This window comes from Porites lutea, chromosome 3 (assembly GCF_958299795.1).
Source record: "Porites lutea chromosome 3, jaPorLute2.1, whole genome shotgun sequence".
In the NCBI taxonomy this organism is placed as follows: Eukaryota; Metazoa; Cnidaria; class Anthozoa; order Scleractinia; family Poritidae; genus Porites; species Porites lutea.
In genome coordinates this window covers 42,086,880-42,109,284 of record NC_133203.1, presented here as the reverse complement: position 1 = coordinate 42,109,284, position 22,405 = coordinate 42,086,880, and the positions used below count along the sequence as shown (strand labels likewise).

The window sequence follows — 22,405 nt, the reverse complement described above, 5'->3', positions numbered from 1 at the left end:
TCGCGTCTTATGTAAGCCGCGGCTTATTTTCTCTCGTATGAACGGCCACATGTCATTCGAATTCGTTGCTTGACTGGTAGCCACTGCAGTTGACGAAGTACCGTTGTTATATGTTCTGAGCTTTGAGTTCTGGACACCAGGCGAGCAGCCCAGTTTTGTACAGACTTTAGCCTTTCGAGAACCGCTTGTGGTAACCCATATAGAAGTGCTTTGCAAAAATTCAGCTTGGATGAAATAAAAGCAAGAGCAAGTATCTCTTAAGAGAAACAGTTCCGTATTTTTGCTAAATTTCCTTATGTGAATAAAGGCAGATATTCATAACATATTTCTCCAAGTTGATGTAAAGAATCAAAAATTATATCAATATTTCCCGCACTGCTTGAGACTTGAGGTATTCGCCAGCCACGCAAATAGACCCTCAGTGGCTGGAAGGACTTTGTGGTTCGGCCCAAGCGCCAGTCCAACCATCAATCACTGGTTCAAGAGTTATGTTTTGCCAAGTGACATAATAATGTTCTCACTCGTGGTCACTCTTGTGTGCTTTTAGACACAATCCCATTTTATGCCAACAAATATAAAATCCGGATTTGGGCTAAGGCCTTGCAAAAACAAGAAATCGAGACTCCGACACTTCCAGGCGGTTTCCGAAAAACTTTGAGACTTTACAACAAAGAAATCGACAAAACTCATGCAAAGATCTCATTTTTGAAAAAAATATTCGCCACCCCCATAGTTTCAAGAGAAAACAATGGGAAACGTAAGTTTTATGTATAATTTCTTGGAAATGTTATTCGTTTACGTTAGTTATTTACGTATTTGTCACACAGCTTTAGTAAAATAATACATTATTTATAAATTCAAACAGCGAAATCTATTGCCAGTCATTTCGAGAGAACTAATAATTATTCACAGCTAATTTGATTCAAATTGTTTTGAACATTGGACGAGTGGGAATTCACGTGGCTCTATTCTTGTTGAAAAAAAATTTGCAAAGCACCGCATTTTGTGCTGCTATCGATAGTCAAAACAAAATTGGTTTAATTCGTTTCATAAAATTTTCGCGACGACTTTTGGAAATCGCGAAAATTTGAACTCGCCAAATAAGTAAGCGAAAATAAAGTATAGTCGGGCCTCTTAACAACGGCTAACATGGGGCCCGAAGGGTACTCCCTATAATGGCCTATACGGGTAGGCTCCACCCGAAAGAGGTGCTTTTTTTACGCTACTGGTGTATGAACGGATGGAATTCCACGAATTGAAGTATATGAAAGGCCTGGGGAATCTGAAATTTCGGTCTGTGAAAGTAACTAAAAAGGCTAACAGACGCATCTTGTGGCGGTGACAAAGATGGGAAAACTTCCTGATTTTACCAGGCATATATAAAAGGGAAGGGATTTCACTAGTTGAAGTATATGAAACGGTAGGGAAATCTGTCGTTTCGGTCTGTAAAAGGACTTACAGACGCATCTTATAGCCGTAAAAAAGACAAGAAAACTTCCTGGCCAAGTGTTTTATTCATATTAAAAAGACGATGGTTTTATAGCAGTTTTAACTGCTATAAAATGTAATTGTTTGTAGGTTAGCGTTAACTTGGCCTTAACTAACCCTAACCCTAACCCTAACCAAACGGCAATTTCAATTACACTGTTTTTTCGGCTTATTTGAAGTTTCTTCTGGAAAGTCACTGAACAATAGCTTGACTGAACGAGCAACACAAATATCTTCAACAATTATCAAAACCAGCTGGCGTAAGCATATACAAAAGCAACCTCACCGATATTTTTTAGCCAATTAGGAGCAGGGAATTTTGTTTGTTTGTTTGTTTGTTTTATCATTTTGCTATACACACAAAATATACATATGAAAATTAACAAAAGATGAGACTCTGAATTTCAGAGTTGAGGGAATTAAGACGGAATCCACCGGGAAATTGATAAATTTTAACTTTCAGTAGACAAAAACCTTGTACCAGAATAATTTAAAGAATATTACATTTTTCAAGGGCTTAAGATGTAATAAATTATCTATAGTAACACCAAAGAAAATTTCTCATGGAAGTCTGAGAAAATGAAAGTCACATTTCACAAGAATTGTGATTACACACAGGTAAAATTCTGAAAATTTCCTGTGAAGATGTAATTCTGTGAAATTTGACATTCATTTTCTCGGACTCCCATAAGAATTTTTTTTGGTGTTACTACAGATTATTTATTAAATCTCTAGCCATTCAAAAATGTAAGAAAGAATGCAATATGCTTTAAATCATTCTGGTACAAGATTTTTCTCCACTGAAAATCACAGTTACTCAGTGTCCTGGTGGATTCCGTCTTAAATATTTTGGGCCTTTGAAAACGAAGTGAAAATTTCCGTACATTTGTCTTGCAGTAGGGCAAACTTAACGGAAAGAATTCTTTCTTCTAGTGTTGTATGAATGTACGTCACAGTTAAGCAAAAACATGTCATTGAAACTGTTAGGAAGCAAACGCGTCTGGAACTGGTTTTGTAAAATTAAGTGCTCGGGGGCCCAGGGCTCTCCCATTCTCGTTATGAACTATTGTTCGTTGTAATTAAAATATCCCGTAATTCAGTCCCATAAGCACCCTCCCGACCCTGCGCGTAGCACTGCTGTCGCCATATTGGAAAACGAGAAGACCCTGGGGACGAGGTTGTCTCTGTTTCAGCAATGGCGGAAGTACGGAGTAGCCGTTCCGTTCCTTCCGGTCATGACGAGCAGTTTGTTAACCCACCTGATGAAGACCTTCATTGCATAATATGTTTTCTGCCGTCGAAAGAACCGGTTCTTACAAGATGTGGTCACAGGTTTTGCCGGCAGTGTCTCCAGGAATATATGCGAAGGTATTCTTTATAGTGGAAACTCCGTGTTGATATTTCTGAAGGGTTTTCCTGTCCTTATCAGATGTACATTGTGTATATGTTACAACAGACAACTGCATCATTATCAGTCGACTGTACAGGTAGGCTAGCTCTTGGTAAAACTTGTTGACTGAAAGCGATCTAACGACATTGCTGCAGGTTAAAATAAGGATGTAGTTGTTAACATCCAACTTTCACTATGACAACAAATTCAAAACAGTGTCTACATGAACAGCGGCCGGTCAAAGTTTTTTTATCATTTATTAAATCGATCGACAGTCTGATCTGCATTTGTCTCATCTCTAGATCTAGACTTGCTTCGTACGACCCGATAAAGCGAATTAGGCATAGAGATTTACTGTTTTAAAACCGATCATAATCGCCACAACTGACACAACCGATACAGAGCAGTTGTTTGGTAACATTTCGAATGACACAAGGCCCATAATGATCTAGTTAAAGTCTGTAAACGCCTCTTATTAGAGTATTTTTACTTTACGTTGACACGTGACTGAAAATCCTACAGACGGATGTATTCATAAACCAACAACAACAACAACATAAGCTTTATTTGCATGACTATAATTATGTAGTTACAGTATTGCAAAAGCTTTAACATAAACAAACAAACAAACAAACAAACAAATCATAGCAATGATACTGAAATGCAATGATTACTATAGACAATCAAGTGTCATCAGCATGATTTGATAACAAATTATTACGTAAACCATTACATAATGAGACAAATTTCAAGAAATGTGAATTTACGGAAAAATTCTGTGAATTCATTAATTTAATTATTAATTCTGTGTAAGATAGCTGATTAAAGTCGACAAAATTTTGTTGGATTTGATTGTAGAATTTCTCCCTTGGGATTGAGTATTTTGGACAATGGAAGAGAAAATGAAATTCGTCTTCAATTATACCAGAGTTACAAATAGGACAGAATCTATCGTTGCGGGAAGTTTGATTATATCTTCCAGTTTCAATCATGAGTTTGTGGTTACTTATACGAATTTTCACTAAATCTTTCCTATTAGCAGAATTTCTTATTAAGTCTAGATAACTTGAAATTTTATAATCATGTTTAAATAAGCTGTAAAATTGTAGTTTCTTAGAATGATGGATTGTATGTTGCCAATATGCAATATATTTTTGTTTTATTATATCTATATAGTGTTTGATCTTAGCTTCACTTAAATTATTAGGATCAAAATCAGGGAGGTCATAATATTCAAATATTTTCATAAGATGATGGTAAAAGCTATTTTTACCATTACAGTGAAGTTCTAGCGAAGTACGAAAGGCTTGTTTAACAATAGTATCCTCGTTTTTACGCAGAAGATACAAGATGTAATAAAGGATGTTTTTATAAATATTAATAATTAATGGAAACCGTCCTAATTCACTTCTACTTGCAACATTTGAAGCTTTATTGCTTATTTCTAGGTAACGCTTGCAAAATTTCAAGTGGGTTTTTTCAATTGGGGTATTGTCCCAAGCTTTAAAATCATGTTTTACATATACACCCCAAATTTCGCTATTATATGATAGTATTGGGGAAATCATCGTTTCAAATATTTTGCAAGCAAGAGAAGGTTTTAATTTGCTAAAGATTGTGTGTTTTCTTAAACTAAAAAGAGCATGAAGAGCCTTCTCTTTCAAGTGTTCGAGTGAGATATTAAAATTACCGGTTGAGGAGATACGGGTTCCTAAATATGTATATTCATGGACAATATCAATGGTTTCTTTACCTGTATGGAATTCTAGATTGGAGTTTTTCTTCGCTCGTTTTTGAAAGACCATAACTTTGGTCTTTTTGGAATTTATATCTAACATCCAAGAGTTGCAAAAAGAGGATAATGTGTTGAGACAGTTCTGTAATCCTATTTTAGATCGTGATATAATAATTAAATCATCAGCATATAAAAGCGAATTTAATTTGGTACCATTTGGAAGGATGATAGGGTCTGATAAAGTATTTTGAAATGCGGACGGTAAGTCATTAACGTATAAATTGAAAAGTAAGGGGCTTAAAATACAGCCCTGGCGTACGCCTCGTGAATAGCTAAAAGATTTTGTTTGACTCGTACCTATTTTCAATGCACACGAAGAGTTTGAATATAGGTTTTGGATTAACTTATAGAGACATCCCCCTACACCAATTTGTAATAATTTATATAAAAGTCCGTCATGCCAGACTGAGTCAAAGGCTTTTCTAAAGTCAACAAAACAAGCGTATACTTTCTCACCGTGACACTGTACGTACTTGTCTATAAGAGTTCGTAATGTTAGGAGGTGGTCTGATGTTCGATTTTTAGGTAAGAAGCCGATTTGAGACTTGTGGAGTATGTTCAGCGAAGTGACGTGTTCAAGAAGTCTTTGGTTTAAAATTGAAAAGAACAACTTTCCTAGACAACTAGAAACACAAATCCCGCGGTAATTTGATGGGTCATTTCTTACGCCAGATTTAAATATGGGAGTTATAAGACCGTTGCACCAATTTTTAGGCACTGTTCCTAAGTTAAGAACAGTATTAAAAAGTTTATGGTAAACAGGTAGCAGTGTTGGTAAGCTAGCTTTAATCATTTCGTTTCTTATTTTGTCGGAGTATGCAGATTTGTTATTCTTTAATTTTCTTGCTGCCTTGCTTATTTCAGCTTCTGTTATGAAGTAGTCTAGAGGTCGTGATTGCATTAAGACGTCTTCTCGTGTTCTTAACTCATTGACAACTTTCTGTTGCTCAGAAGTAAGTAGCTTATTACAATGTAGACACTGGAAATAATTCATCCAATTCTCTTCTGCAATTGGTGGAGTGTCTTTGTATTTTATAGTGTCATCCATTGATTTTAAGCAATTCCAAAATTTTTTAGTATCCAAATTGTACGTTATATCCTCTAATTCTGAGAGTTTATTGTTGTAATATTCATTTCTTTTATGTGCGAGTAATTTCTTATACTGCTGTAAAACAATATGATATTTTTCACGTAGAGTGGTATTTAAGGGATCTCTGTGTTTTTCATTTGACAATTTCCTTAATTCGTATCTTTTTAAGCGACATTCCTTATCAAACCATTTTTTATTTGAGCGTGAATAGGTGCGTTTACGTCGTCTCGTCGTTCTTATCTTTAGACACCGTTTTGCCGTTGTGATAAGAATATTTTCTACCTGTTCCGCGGAGGTGTTAACATTTTTAGCTGAATTGATGTCACTTAAATATTCGTGAATTATCATTTGCAAATTTGGAGATTGAAGAGCTGCTTTGAATTTTGGTGTAGAGTCACTTTCCCACATAAATTGTTTGGGTAATCGTGTTAAAGTATCACTCTCTGGTGAAGGATCTTGATTACGAATATCGGTGTTAGTGCATAACCAGGTCACCAGTGGACTATGATCCGATAAATACGTGGGCTCTTTAACAATAAAGTTTGGTATGTGTGAAAATAACGTTTGATCACATATGGCATAATCAACGACACTTATTACAGCCTTTCCATGAAATGTGGCTCTTCCTAAGGAGTCTCCACTAACTCTACCATTAAGTATTCTAAGATCTGCGCTTCTGCAGATTTCAAGAAGGCGTTTGCCGTGATTGTTAATGTTGTTGTCAAAACTATTTCTATGAGTGAAACCTGAAGAAAGATGGGACTGATCATTGGTAATAATGGTGTTTCCTTCTTGGCTTACACAATCCGAATATTTTCCTGTTCCAGAATTAAAGTCACCCATGAGAAGAATCGATCCTTGGGAGTAAAAAGTTTCAATGTCGTTTTCAAGATCTTCAAACATTTCAGGGAGAAAGTATTTTGAGCCGTTAGGCGGAATATAGACGCCACAAACATAAATATCTTTTGAGGTTTTTACGTACTGTTTGCTAATTTTGAACCACAGAAAGTTCGGAGTTATTTTTTCTATTGATACCCAATTATGGAGTTCATTTTTGTAGAGTAAAGCAACTCCTCCTGAGTTGCGACCATCGTTTCCTAATTTTGAGGTACCTGAAACTACCGATCGATATGCTGTTACGTCGATAATCGTCTCCTTCCAGGTCTCACAAAGAATTACGAAATCAAATTGACATATCAAATTCAAACATTCATTATTTTGCAATTTATCACCAACGGGTTTAGCAAAGATCCCATTGATGTTCCACGAAAAGAACGACAGACTACCAGTCGGGGAGCGATTCGAGCAATCTGCCAACATTAATGATATCTTATGGCATGTTCTAATCGTATCCTAGTAAATAATTAGGTATTATTTAGAGTAAGGATTTAATGATCCTAAAAAAAGATATAAGTTCCTGAGGGAGTTCAACATGGGAGTCTTTACCATGGTGAGGTTTACTGTGCATCTGCCAGCCTGTAGTTAAGTGAGGAGGTATGTGTAGCGCGGACGGTTGTTGCTGCCTTTGAAAGTGCGAGGACTGGTGGTTGTCCACCTCCCAGTTCATAGGCTGCCGGGGGAGTCGTGGTTCACCGTGAGAGTGTAGTGGTGACGGGTGCTGCTTAAGGTCGGCGTTCTGAGGGTTCTTGACAGCAGCGCAGTAAGAACTGAATTTACCACGGTGATATGGCGGCGGCGAGTGTGGCACTTGTTTCTGGAAAGGACGTGGTTGCTTAGCTCTACCGCGGATTGTATTCACTAGATTAGCGGCAAAGAGACCAATGTGGCGTTTCTTTAGATGCCTTTCATCATGTAGTACATCCTTTAATTCTTTGGAGAAAATATTTTCATGTAATACGGCATGTACATTGGGTAATTTGGAGCATTCGCTGATGAGTTGTCTATTGATTTGTATAAGGGTTTGCAGAGGTATATCAGCACGTGGTAGAAGTGTTGAGAATATGATTTTGCTCATAGGGAATTTACTTGCTGATACTTTAATTAGGTTGCAAAACTCTGAGATAAAAACATGATTTGAAGTTGTAGCTGTTAAATCATTTGTGCCCGTGTGAATTAAAATTATTTCTGGGATCTCGTGAAGATGAGAAGTTATATAAAAAAATAAAATAAATAACGATTTGGAGTTGGCACATCTACATAGACGTCCTTTGTCTACCTGATTTCTGGTAGTTACATCTTCGTTAGTTTCAAGAAATTACTTTCAAACATGACGATATTATCAATTTCAAGGCACTCTTTCCAGTGGTGTCGACGAGAAAAACATTTTCTTTAACTGGTCCACGGAACTAGAAAGTTGAAAAAACCGTGGAAAGGTCCCTGATTCCTTTGTACATGTGATGGTTGCTCATTCTCCCCTCTCTTGGTTTCAGTCATGAATTAAGTCATCGATCACGCATTTCATTAGCTATTTTAGCGTTGTCCAAAAATAAAATGACGTCACGAAAGTAAGAAGTCGTGGAAACGGTTGCATTAGCTCAGTTGTTTTTGGTCATGATGAAAATTTTAAACGTTCTGCGAAAAAGAAATAGCCGAAGGTCTGCCTAAACTGTAGCGAGAACAGCAAGAGTACTACTCAAAGAATGACAGCAGTTGCTAGACTAAACATCCTTGTATATCCTGCTGCAACCTCGTTCCCAGGGTTCTGTTCTACCTGTCCCTCTCTCGCTCTGTAGGGACGGATAGGAGAGAATCCTGGGAACGAGGTTGATCCTGCTGAATTTGCCGAGGAACAGACAAATTAAGACGGAAACTGGTCCTCGTGCTCAGGCTTCGCCGGCTAAGGGAACAGGAGGCTCTGGGGACGAGAATGGGCTGCCCTCTCATCCTCTTTCTCGTCCTCCCTCCGGTACCGCTTCAGGAACGTTGTCGCGTTATGATAAAACGAGCCAGTTGGCTTTTTTTAATCAATATTATTTATTATTAAAGGCAGGAGCAAGAGGGTCACCAGGTAACGTGTCCTTCGGACAGGAAAGTCCTGGAGCAAAACAAGGTACTACTACAAGAATAGGAACTGGTTTAAGATGTCACTACTGCGACGGCAACGAGAACGTTAAAAAAGCAAAAGGTTTAGGCAACGTTCACACTAGACTGGATCGGATTTGTGTCGGCACGAAAACCATACTGGATAGGGCTTCTGTTCACACACGGTTGTGGCGGCGAGATTTCTGTGACGGAGCGAAGATGCGCTCCGCCGATCTCTAAAGTGGAGTCAATCATATATCGGATAGGTGTTCATGCTGCGGATAGCTTTTCGTGTCAGCGCGAAAATCTATCCAGTATCTGGTGGGATGAACATAGCCTTACATTAACAAAACAACAACTTTGAAAGTGTATCACACTTTTTGTACATTTTTTTGCCATCACTGCCCGATTCAGCTACGTGAAACTTCCTAATTTCCCGTTTTATGACAACGCCAACTTACAACGACCAGGAGAACGACTCCTGACAACGACAAATTTATCTTTCTCTTTTTTAAATTTGATGTTTCCTTCAGAATTAAACTTCAGGAGAGTTCGCCCTCATTAGACGGAGTGAGCGAGTCTTTTTTAAAGTGACGTTTTCGCCTACGTTGAAATCGTTGTGAACTTCCTAATTCTTAACACCTGCAAATAGCTCAACTTTGATCACATAAAAGACAGAATAAACTATCAAAAGCTTATTTTATGAATGAATATTTTTCTTCCATGTTTACTTTTTAGGACATATTCCCTGACAAACTAGCCGAAAGAAAGATTTTGTCACATGTCATCAAGTGTCCCAGTGAGTGCTGTGAGTGGACTGGTGAGCTGAGGGAAAAAGAGGTAGGGATCATTGTTCACCTTGTAACTCCTCCCTCCTCCCTTGCGCGCGGTCTCGCGCCCTCAATTCCTTTCCCCCTTCCCTTTCTAACGCCTGCCACGCAGGCTAATCCACGAGTAACAACTGATTAACAAACATGAAAATAGGAAATGTGGAAACTATTACTGACACAAGATTCTCTCTAAAACCCTTTTGTACATAAGAACAAAAACAGTTCGGTTAATAACATTCGAAGCTCTCGCAGGAAAGTATCACGAGAAATACATTCTTAGATAACAGAGAAGTGGCCGGATTTTCTGCAGTTTAGCCGATAAAAGATTTCCCAGCTCTAAATGAATTTCAGACATTCCCTAGAGTCGAGGGGATGCCTGAAATTTAGGCTAAAAGGTTTCCCTAGATAGATTTTCACCTTTTTCCGTTATCAATCGATAAAAATCACTTGATCGCCAACGATTTTTATCGATTTCGATCTTTATCTATTGACTACTTCGGAAAGTAAATACACGTGGAACTGACCTTATTCTGAAAGGGTGGCAGATCTAAATAGTGAAAAATTAACTGGGCCTAGTCAATATCGGCCAGACAGAAGAAGACTTTTTTTAAAAGTGATCAGGGCCGTAGCCAGACCATAGAACAGGACAAGGCAAGTTTGGAGCGCCGAAGTCGCGAGCCGCTAGGGGGGTCTGGGGGCATTTCTCCCCCCCCCCCCCTACCCCAGAAAATTTTGAAATCTAGAGGCACAGAAATGCTCTTGTAAGCTTTTTCCATTGCATTTTTCTTCAGAAAAGTCAATCTTGGGCAAGTGTAGAAGCTCACTTTTTTATTGCTTAGCGATACTGGTGTCAAGTTAATGACTATCTGCATTTTAAAGCATTCAAATGTCAGTGTAACACGTATTATAACAATAAAATGAATCCACGAGAGTAGCCAACGTTTATGGATTTTATACTGTAGATAATTAGGAGAAGTCTTAGGTAACACTTTTTTGAAGTTAGTTCTTAGATGATATACAGAATCCGTCTATTGTCACAGTTAAACAGTCGTCTATTGTTAGTCAAATTGTCATTCTCACGTAGTTAGTTTTGCTTGATCTCGTCAATAAGTCGTTTGTACGGCGCTGGTAACTGTTGGCTACGATTCAGTGGCGTTTGTTCTAAGTTAGTAAACCAGTTTTCTAAAGTAAGACGTTGATAGTAGTCTGTAGAATACGTTATACATGTCGCACAGTCCCAGTCAATTTGATGTTTCGTCTTTAAATGGTGCTCAGCAATGTGATTGTTGACGTCACCATTCTTCGTAGCTCGTTTGTGTTCGGTCAGTCGCGTGCCTAGGTTTCTGCCGGTTTCACCAATGTAAGAAGCCTGGCAGTCGCAGCATTTGATCTTGTATACTGCTTCCTGTCTGTCCTCCGGTTTGTCTTTGTCCTTGACATTAGTAAGCAGTCGCCGTAAAGTGGTTATCGGTTTGTGTGCAACACGTATATTGTAAGGTTGTAATATATGTGCAATAGACGGATCGAAACGCACCAATTACTGATTACGAGTCTTCATAGCCAATAACATCACGGCTTAACTGACAGACGACCAATAACATCACGACGTAATTGACCAATCAAATCAATAACCAGAGTATAATAACATCAACTGACGTGATACAACTCACTTTGACTCTGAAGATGACCGCCGCACAGGTTGTCGAAACGTCAGTCACTGTCAACAACAACCGTCCTATTGAGGACTACGTTCACCCGGACGATCAAACTCAACCTACTTTTGAAATGACTCCTGGGTTCAAACCTTTCACAATAAATTCACTGTTTGCATGAAATCAGTTTTTATTTTTTGATGAACAGAAGAACATATGCATTTTCCGATATAAATCGATGAAATCGGTGAAATCTAGATGAATCGATAAAAGAAACGAGTGTGTCATCGATTTCTATCGATTGATCGATACAATTGATATTAATCAAGTCAGATTTACCAATTTTTGTCGATTTTTCGATTTATAAATCGATACTGATTTTTATCGATCGACTACCCGGGAGATTAGTGGCCGATTGGTATCATCCCCTCCCCCCTCCCCACACCACCATTAAAAATTCGTAGATCCGCCCCTGGCCTTTGTCAATTGATCTTACGTTTTGTTCAAATTCCCCAGGGCCCAAACAGGAGAATGTCCTTTCAACTGCATCGAACAAGGCCGTTTTTGTCGACTCTTGCACATTGGCAAGCGACGGCTTGGAAATGTAGTAATACTAATCAAATTAACTTTAAAGGGCCTAACCCATAATATTTTGGAAGATTAAAAGTACACCTTTGACTGTCAAGAAATTCAAGTCCCAGTTACATTCTCAGCGCCTCATGATCGAAAGTAAAACCCATGTATGGTACTAGCCATGATGAGACTGAAAAACGATTTGTTATTCACAATATTTTCTATCTTAAGTATTTGAAATCGAAAAGTTCACAAATCAAATGAGAACGAATTTAACGTCACTAGTATAGCAAAAAACAGAACTAAAGAAACGAGAACTGTAAAAAAGGGCTTGTACTGGATACAAGTTCTTCTGCAGCTAAAAGTATAGTTTTGCCTGCTCTTCGGGAACAGTATACACATTTTAATTAATATGCCAAAAACGATGGCAAGTGCTTCATCTCGAGTTCTAAACACCGAGAAACAGATGAAATCACGAGGCCGTACAGGTACAGTTAAAAAGCGGAGGGAGGGAGAGGGATGATGCATTTTTTACGGTCTGTCGTCTGATTATTTTATTAGAACCACTTGGCGTCTTGTCCTTGGAAAATTGTCTCTTGTACCTACGAAAAATGTGGAGAAAACGTAACCAGAAAGGATCTGACTGAGCACGTGGCCAACATGTGCGTATGGAGAATTTTGAGGTGTCTGCATTGTGCAGAACCTCATCCACAGTGCCAAATGGAGGTAGAAGCAAATTGCCAGATCAGTTTTTGTTGTATGTTTTGAGAGCCATAAGACGGTAATTAACTTCAATGGGGAACAAAAGAACTTGGGACCGTGTGAAAAATCCCTTCCAAGTAATTGTTACATAACACTTTGCTTCTAATGACAATTTTTTCATCGGCTTTGGGTTCATCGCGTCGTCCACCCCCCCCCCCCCCCCCCCCTCTCCCCCACTTCCCCTAACAATGTTGTGGCCAAAAAAAGCACTCATTTTCACCCATGGTGCTCAAAATTCAACTTTGCTTAGGGTGGGATGGGAGGGGTCGCTAGTTTTACTGAAATCACTAGAAAGGTCCCAACCCTTTTGACCTCCATTGTAGACAACTTGTATGGTAGCCGAATATAACACAGAATATTTAAAAACGCGCTTATTTTTATTTCAACGCCTTCACCTCACATATTGCAAGAGACGATTTGTTATTCAAAATATCGTAATTGATCGACGTTTATACCTGGGTTAATTCTTCAAAGCCAAATTTGGAAGATGTTTGCAATTATTTGATAATTGACGTTGATAATGGAATGATAGGACAATTATCTACGATTGCCGTGCGCGAGACGCCACCTTAGAGGCTTGGTTGGTTCATGACAAGTTTACGATTACGGTTAGACTTGCTACAAGTCGACCTCTTGGCGAGCGGAGCGAGCCTTGTTTGGCCGCGAAGCGGCCGACCGCGAGCGACGAAGTCGCGAGAGCTTCGTCCCGCGCCATATGAAATCCGACGAAGGACTTTTGGAAAGTCTAGTTTACGGTCAACATGTGTTTTTGTTGAAAATACTCGATAAACCTAATTTTAAAAAAAAAAATCGACTAACTAACCTGTAATGAAGCACCGACTGGGATAAAAGGTGTCAGAAGTTGTCTGTTTTTCTTTTCTTTTTTTTTTTTTGGATTTTTCGCTATGTTTACTGAAACATTACAGGCCTTTTAATAAAATTTAACTTCTCGCAATACCCTTTACTTCCACCCAACCTACATTTCTTTACTCACAAGAGTTTGGATCAGTTATGTAGCGACCTGACATACCCTTAATAGTTTCATTATTTTTCCATATCAGTTTCGTGTTTTTAAAACGTATCAGTTTCAAAAATCACTTTCCTTCACTATTTCATTCAGTTTTTACTTCTTTTTGTTCTTTGTCTTGACAGGCACATTTAGAAAATTGCGAAGGTCTCCTTACTGCCTGTCCAAACAACTGCGGGATTAGAATTGCAAGTGACAAGGTGATGCCATTAAATCAGTTTCGTTTTCTCAGCTGATTCCACAGTTATTGATATTATAAGTGTGAAGTCTTATGTGAATCGCCTTTTTGACCCTGCATAAAAACCGTGAGGATCACGATCAGTTAGGTTTAGTTTTCTTCACTGCAAAGATTGTGGTGTCCTTTCCTGTGGGCGCGCTCTAAAAAGGCAGAGCGAGACTGGGTGCGGGCCGATCTGTTATTTCCGTGATCCTCTTTGATTCTGTCCTTTGTGAGTCTATTGCTGTCCAATGTAACTCTCAACCACTATCTAGATCCCCGGTAACTCTTTAAACCACGTCATCTTTTTTAGTCAAATTACCAACGTCTTTTGGGCGCACTATCTGTGAATAAGTGTAGTCTCGGATTTAGAAACCATGTGCACACCTTGTTGTTAAAGGCAGCGGCGAAGTTGATGCCCTGCAATGGTGCTTTTTTGTCTAGTCTCTATAATTTTCTTCAAGAAATTTATGAAAAAAGTTGTAAGAGGTCTATGTTGCAGTAAATAAATATGCGTATAACTCAAATTAGCGCTGTCTTTTTCCAGGTGTCAGATCACATTAACAATACATGTCCACTGACAGAAGTTCCCTGCCCATATAATTGGCTGGGCTGTTTCCTAAAGGTAAGTTTGGTTGTTAACTTAAGACGCATTTTCCCCATACTACGTGAGGAAAGCGTATTGCACCATAACAAAAGAAATTGCTTCCTGTCTCACCCGGATCATTACTTAGATCATTGTCTTTTACCGACCTTTAGCGGAATGCTATTCATTTCTTTGCATTAACCAATAAAGGTTTCTTTCTTTGTTTTTCATACTGCCCATTGTTAGGAGTGAAAGTGATGCATAAATGCATTGTCTGAATTAGCTCGCGCTATGAAAAAAACATGAAGGTAGAGTCCTTATTTTACGTCGGCAGCTCGAATTAGTCATCTGACCAACCAACAGGAGTGCGCTCGTTTTACCCCCCCCCCCCCCCCCCCACGCACACACCTGTCTCTCTCTCTCTTTCTCTCTAAGGTGACTCAATATGATGTGCGCTCTCTCTCTAAGGTGACATCAAAAAACAAAGTACTCATAACACACAGTTTGTAATCGGTTCAAAGTGGATACACTGCAAATTATAGTAGTTGCTAAAAATATATATCTACGTGTCGTAACTGTTCATCAGTAGGATGCCTAAAATGTGTGAAATTCCATAACTGGTTTCGGCTCCATTAACCGCTATACGAATTACACAACATTTTAGGAGGCGCCACCTACTATATGAGCACAGTCACGGACAAAACATATAAGTGAGGAAAATAACGCAAAGTAAAATTATGACGTTATTTAACGAACTAAATGTACACTTCAATAGTATCATCAGCTTCTCAGTTCTGCGTTGGTGACTTCAAAATCTCTCGCATCTCATCATGATCGATTGTCGTCGGTTGAAGTGTCCAGGTGGTTTGCTTTGTATCTGAGGACAATTTTCATTTTATAAGCTCCAAGGGTCTTATATTCGGAGCGGTTATTTAACGGAGGGATTTTGCATTACGAGTTTGTAGTGGGGGGGGGGGGATAGAGAATGGTTATTGCCGCAATTTTAAGGTATTCACCACTATGAAATTTAGAATTACAGCTTTCTCGATGTTTTATGAGACCATAACCAATAATTAACATCTGCCTCATTTAAGAAATATTATTGGGTAAAAGAAACCGGAGCGGTTATTTAACGGAGGGATTTTGCATTACGCGTTTGTAGGGGGGGGGGGGGGGATAGAGAATGGTTATTGCCGCAATTTTAAGGTATTCACCACTATGAAATTTAGAATTACAGCTTTCTCGATGTTTTATGAGACCATAACCAGTAATTAACATCTGCCTCACTTAAGAAATATTATTGGGTAAAAGAAACATTGCAAAACAGACCTGTTTAATTTCAGATTCAGAGAGAAGTGCTTGAATCACACCTTGAAGGCGAGATAAGATATCATCTTCATTTGAATAGCTGCAAATTAAACGACACTAAAGATGAAGTAAGAAACCTTCAACTTGAAGTTGGAGAAAGAGCACAGGCCGTCCAAAACCAATTTGAAGAAAGAGTGCAGGCCCTCCAGAATCATTTTGAAGACAGATTACACGCCCTCCAAAATCGCTTTGAAGAAAGAGTTCAGGCCCTACAAAATCATTTTGAAGAGAGGGTAAACTTGCTAACCGTCACTAGCGATAAATTGAGGAAGAATCTGAGTTTCACTAGAATTATCTGTGCTGTTGCTGTTGTCATTCTTGCTGCGTTAAGTGGAATGTCAAACCAAGAAATTCCCGTTAGCGATTTAATAACAACAATGGGCCGATCTTTTGAAAGGCAAAGAAAGCTCGAAATGAAAGTGAGTGAAGTCGAGAAAGGTCTGAAAGGTGAACTGATTGATTTACGAAGTCAGCTGGGGAAGAAAGTGGATGAAGCTAACAAATATTTGAAGCTGTGTTGCTTAATATGTCTAACCATGAAAGTGCCGTTAGTGATTTTAAAACAAAAATGGACCGATCTGTTGAAAGGCAAAGCAAGCTCGAAATGAAAATGGATGAAGTCGAGAAAGGGCTCAAACGTGAACTGATTGATTTGCGAAGTCACCTGGGGAAGAAAGTGTCGCTTAATATGTTAAAGCATGAAATTGCCGTTATTGATTTTAAAACAAAAATGGACCGATCTGTTGATAGGCAAAGCAAGCTCGAAATGAAAATGAATGAAGTCGAGAAAGCTGTTAAACGTGAACTGATTGATTTGCGAAGTCAAATGGAGAAGAAAGTGGATGAAGCTAACAAATATTTTGAAGCTGTGTCGCTTAATATGTCAAACCATGAAAGTGCAATTAGTGATTTTAAAACAAAAATGGAAGGTAGAGTGACTGATGTGCAAACTAAAGTGGAGGGGAAATTAGATGAAGCTCACAAACATCTTAAAGAAAAGGTGAGTTAAAGTATATATATATTAAACCAGCTGGGAAGCATATAAATGATTTAGTCATGCACAATGTTGTTGTTTTCATTTGCCATGTTCCGAGACTTGGAATTTGGAAGCAAACTGAAGAAAACGTACTCTCAGGGCGGGGGAGAGAACTATCGAAAAACGTCTTAAGTAAGTTCAAAAGACAAAAAAATTGATTTCATGACAATTGCAATTCTACCTTGTCACCGCAATGAGAGATCACATCAGTGAGATAGCATTGCACCTGCACAACCTCATTGCGTTGTTGTCTTCTTCGCGAACGGTACGTGGAAACTTCCAAGGACGAAAATGCCGAATAATAGACAAAAACCAAGGGACGAATCCCCTGAAGAAGTGGATAAGTTTCGGAAAATTTAGGAGCTACTGTTAGTAGAGGGAAAAAGCACCAGGAAAGAACACGGCGATGGAACTTTAGTTCCGACCTCTGACGTAACGTGCTCTAATGAGTAGTTTCTGTCCTTTCGAACGTCGCTCGAGAGCGGCTTCACCACAATAGGTAAATCACTTACTAATACGATTAAAGATTGCTTTACTACTGTCGTAGATAAATTAAATCCTCGAGACCAGGACGGATACAACATTGTCATCAAAGAGGTATTGATCCAACCAGCAATTCCACTGTGGAACAAGCGTTACAGTTTCTCACTTTTTAAGAAAGGTTTAGGTTTCAGTGCCCTGAACGCTGCAGAGACTGCACTTTCATGCATTATCCAACCAAAAACTATGGTAGGCTTAGATACCTTTTTCAGGGACCAGGTATTTGAAACGTTTGCTAATCCATCGGAAAGTATGAAAATCAGTAATGAAACATTTGGAATCCTGTGTCTGTAGACTGACATGACAAAGCAAAATTGAATACGGGTCAACTTCAGAGGTTAAATGATTCTAAGTATATGTTTGTGGAAATAGAATTCAAAATGTTAGCTTTATCATTATGGACTACTGTCTCAAAGAGCTGCAAAGCGCCATGCTATTTTAAGTTAACGTTAACAAAATGAGAATTGGGATTTGTTCTTTCGTATTATTTGATCAAATACGATGTTGCGTGCTTATGCAATAGTACTTTAGCTGTTCTATGTTATTTTTCAGGCCGATCTCTTAACACTCGACAGCGGTAACCATAAACAGAAAATCAGAGAGTTTGAAACTAAAATCCAGGTAAGAGGAGAATATCAAAAGTAACTAAATTTCAGTCTCACGCAGTCATGCACGTTCATGATCTGAGTTGATAAAGTCAATTTACCTCCTTAATCCTTTAAGCCAAAATATCCTCATACAAATTCTCGGGAGTAACTTATGTCCAATAGTCGTGGGTCGTGGGTACAAAGTCGTTGGTCATGGGTAGCGTAGACCCACGAAAAAAAAAGAAGAGGTCCCTCAGGGTAGTGGGGTTACACCCCAAATGTTTCTGGGTAGGGGTTGAGGTAGGATAGCTACTAGCACCTGGACATCCCAAGTATCGAGTTAAAAAGGGAAAGCGGCATTTATAGAAAAGTTATGTTAGTATACCGAGTGGCAGAAGGAAAAATTCTTGTACCGGCCTCTTATTATTAACATCAACGAAAAATATCTGTTTGGAAGAAGGAGAAATCTAACACCAGAGATCTCAGAAAAAATTCCGTGCCCTTGGTGGGAATCGAACTGACGACCCTCCGAGTTCTAATTCGGATGTTTTAACCACTGATCTGCTGCAGGCTCTCTGGCGAGCAGAGTCGAAATTTAATTATTATTACATCAGTGATATAGGACCAGTATAGGGGACTTGTTAGACATTTTCACGACGAAATGCAAGGCAAGTGTGTAACGAAAGAAAACAATTCGTACGGCCCGAAATTCCCATCTACCATTACTTTTCTAATGGTCTGCCCCCTAAGAATGGTGCTTTTCATTGACATACGCCCATTACGTAATACATGATTGGAAAAAAAAAATCCCTAATCTGGATTTCTGGTGTCGGTGGTCAACTGATTTGTGTGTGAAACAAATCGATATTTACGTGATCTTGCGGGCGTTGTCTCAAAATTGTAAGTGTGTTTCGATTGGTGTAGTTAGATCGATTGGAGAATATGGCTTCCTATCTGGTCTCGTGAGTGCGAGAGGTGGGGTCAGGGATTCAGAATCCCATCTCTTATGACCCCCACTGTTTCTGACAGCCTGCCTGCCTTGTGTGGCTCGGCCTCGTTCTCAGTCGTTCTCAAGCTCATCCAAATGGCATCAACTCATCCAAATGGATCTTTGAGAGGCAGAATACAATAGGCTGTTATATAAATTTTTTGTTTTTAGTTTTTGTGTGAACAATTGCTTCGTGCCACTTTAAATTCGTCGCCTGCCTCGTCCGGCTAATTTAATTCGCGAAAGTTGAGTCTAGCAAAATACAGTAAAAGTAAGTACGATCACTTTAAAACTTTTCGTCTCATATAAGGGAATCCAAGACGGCAGTGGATACTGTATTCCACGCTGAGGATTCCGGATTCCAGTCGTTGTCAGTGGAACTTGGATTCTGGATTCCAATCGTTAGTGAAATTCCAGATTCTATGAGCTGTATTCTGGATTCTGAAGCGCAGGATTCCGGTTTCCACAGGCAAAATTTTCCGAGATTCTGGAATTGAGAATCCCTTACATTGGGAGAAACTTTTTTGTTACTTTAACGAATGCAGGCCCTGACCAACAGACTGAATAGCGCCAGAGAGCACTGTGATGAGAGGGTTTTACATTAAGTACTTAGACCGACAGAACGTTGAGTGGCCAAATGGCTTTTTCTTGCCATATTCCAACTTGTGAAGGCGGGAAGCTATGGTTCAGCCGGCGTTCGCTATCTTTACCGCTGCTGCAAATTCATTCTTTAAGGACGCGGCCCAAACTTGTCCAGTCAACAGTTAACGTCAACTGAAAGTGATGACAAGGAGAATAAAACGAACTAAAATAAAATGAGACAACCTCTTCAACCACTTTGTTTTAGTTTATTCGTCATCATCGTTGAACATGACGCACCAAATGTTTAACATAATAGTTAGCTTTCCATTTTCAAACAGCGGTCGCAATTTAATTTGTTTAGAGCTGCGCGGTCAGTTTCAACTTGTCGCTTGGCAGGTATGGCTTGTTACAATTAAACATGGTTCAGGATTTTAGGTCCTCTTTTGATAGGTCCAAAGTGGTATTGATCCCGGTATTTCACCTGTGATCCCTGATCCCACCTCTTTAATCCCTGATCCCACATACCTTGTTACTACCTTGCTTTTAACGTGATTGAAAATCATGGGTATGTTTCCCAAGTTACTGTATCAAACTTACACCTTATCGCGCAAAATTATCAACCTTTCTTGGACTTCATTTTTTTACGTCGGCAGTTGTAACAGCGCAATGTCCTACAAACTAGAAATTCGCATCACCTGCCGCGTCACTTTTAAGCAAATTTGACATAACATCTCCAACGTCTACCTGCGAACATTACACCCTGGTGTGCAAAGCGACTCGTCGGACGACTGACACAAAAATTTTTTGTGTTCGAAGGTCCAAAAGAGTTTCCAAAGCTGCTCTGCCTTAACGTTAAGAATGCTTTTTCCACTGAGTTACTCATCTCTTTCTGGTAAAACTACTGTTTGACTACTCCACATGAATAATCAATTTCCATATTTTAGAATTCAACCTCAAACAACTGGAGGCTCTTGGGAAAAAGCATTTCTAGAGAATTAATTTAAAGCTTTTTAAAAGCTTTTTGATTTAGGAAACCTCCCCCTTGGGGGCGTCTGATATATTTATCTGGTTCCGCCCCGGGGGCGCAGCCCGTCAGGGGTGGCACCAGCTGAATTTATCACATACCCCCTCGTTGCAGGTAAATTACCATTCAAAGGGACTAAATTTCAAAGAACTGAGGTAATCATTTTCTCTTTTGATGTTATTTACCTCCATAACGGGCCTTGAATCTGACGTTTTAATCGTTAAAACTTCCACAGAACAAACATACTGTTTTCCCCAGGGTCAGTTTCGTCATTACATTTTTATTCAGAGGGCCTAGCTGCCTTTAATTAAAAAGATGCTTCAAATTTTTCGGGTAATCAAATAAAAGCTGAATGGCATCACCTTTTTTATTTTTCGTCGTTAATCCGTTTAACGAGAACATTTTTTCATGGACGTTAAAAATCCAAAGTGAAGAAAATTATGAACTATAGTATCCAAATAGTAACAGAAAGACTATCAAAGCACATTAAAACGTTTTTTCACTTTAACTAATGCAGGCCTTGGCAACCAGACTGGATAGCGCCAGAGTCCACTGTGATGAGAAGGCGACAGATTATGGGAACGTATACTTCGCAGAGGTCTTTGGTTCCATCATGTCGTTGAACTTACATAAAGTTGAGTGCCCACAAGGTTTTTTCTTGGCCAGATTTGAAATCGACAAGGAAAAAGTAAATGAGGGGATGTCTTTCAATGTTCCTCTGTCACCCAGAACTCGCTATCTTTATCGCTGCTGCAAGTTTATTCTGTAATGGCGTGACTCAGAAATGCCCAGTGAACATTTGATTTCAATCAAAATACTAGAAAGTGTAAAAGGACAATCACATGGCTGGATATGATGGTTTTTAATCTGTAATAAACTCGTACCCTATTAGTTATGCAGTGTAATTTATCCTCAAGTATTGTGGTGTAATCTATGTTTTCTTTGCCCTAGATGTCATACACTGATAATCTTCACACTCATACGTCTTCCAATTTTAAGCCCAATAGAAGGGTGGGCAACAAAAGACTGGCCAGTTAATCAGCGACAAAATTCTGATCCTCGGTGACTTTGATACCCGAGCTATATTTTGCTCTTGTAGCACGAGAGGGTAGAAACGGCAAACGCGACATCGGGAAATGCGACAGTAATGGTCTTTTATTTCCCCAAACTTGAAGCGCACATGACTTAAAAGGGACACAGTCAGCTAATTACATGCGCATTCGATGCCATTTCTTAGCTGATATGCATATCCCAAGATACGTGGGTGAAACAAAAAATGAGAAGCACATCCTCTGGAATATCTAAGTAAAAATTATGGAGTCAAATTAATTTCAAGTCAAAACCTGGATGCATCCTAGGTTCAAACACTGATGTATGTTAGAGATGTTATCTATAATAAAAACTGAAAGAGCCGTTGACCAAAAGCTGTGATGAAGAATGCTAGACAGATCTCCGTTTAGTTATCCTAGACCTCAAGCTCCACATTAAGCCCAAAGGAACACCACAAGGAAAGAAACCTCCTAAGAGATAGAACACTTCAAGACTAAAACAGGATGAAATCTTGCTGCAGCACTTCAGCAGCGAAGCCCAGTCTCTAGGAAACAACAGAACTGGTTTGATAAATAAGAACAGGAATTCAGCAAACTCTCAGAGCAGAAACGTAAGCACTTTCTTGTGTAACAACTTAATCAAACATCAGTCTCTAAAAAGTTACCCTTCATTAATCAAGACCATCTCGGATCAGCAACTGGCTCAAGGCAGACAAAGCCAATCCACCAGAATGCATAGATGAATGCCTCGAGACGATTCTACGATGACAGCCCAAACTTGAAAGCAGCGCAAAAAGATCTTTGATAAATGGGTTGAACACGTTAAACAAGTGTAAAAC

At 39.0% G+C, this 22,405-nt stretch overlaps 1 protein-coding gene across 5 annotated transcripts; it reads left to right on the top strand.

Moving 5' to 3' along the window:
* Positions 1–2,560: 2,560 nt before the first annotated feature.
* LOC140931162 (TNF receptor-associated factor 5-like) lies at positions 2,561–21,408 on the top strand. 5 transcript variants are annotated; one of them, XR_012164929.1, is made up of 8 exons: positions 2,561–2,856; positions 9,484–9,585; positions 12,362–12,526; positions 13,715–13,789; positions 14,354–14,431; positions 15,736–16,760; positions 17,889–17,957; positions 21,035–21,104. XR_012164929.1 is itself a non-coding variant. In XM_073380914.1 (7 exons), the coding sequence occupies exons 1-7, from the start codon at positions 2,773–2,775 to the stop codon at positions 21,284–21,286; spliced, it is 825 nt and encodes a 274-aa protein (XP_073237015.1). In that variant the 5' UTR covers positions 2,566–2,772; the 3' UTR covers positions 21,287–21,408. The 5 variants fall into 5 exon arrangements, 1 of the variants encoding a protein (XP_073237015.1); XR_012164930.1 differs by lacking the exon at positions 17,889–17,957 and having other exon boundaries at positions 21,035–21,166; XR_012164931.1 differs by lacking the exon at positions 12,362–12,526.
* The last annotated feature ends 997 nt before the right edge of the window (positions 21,409–22,405 follow it).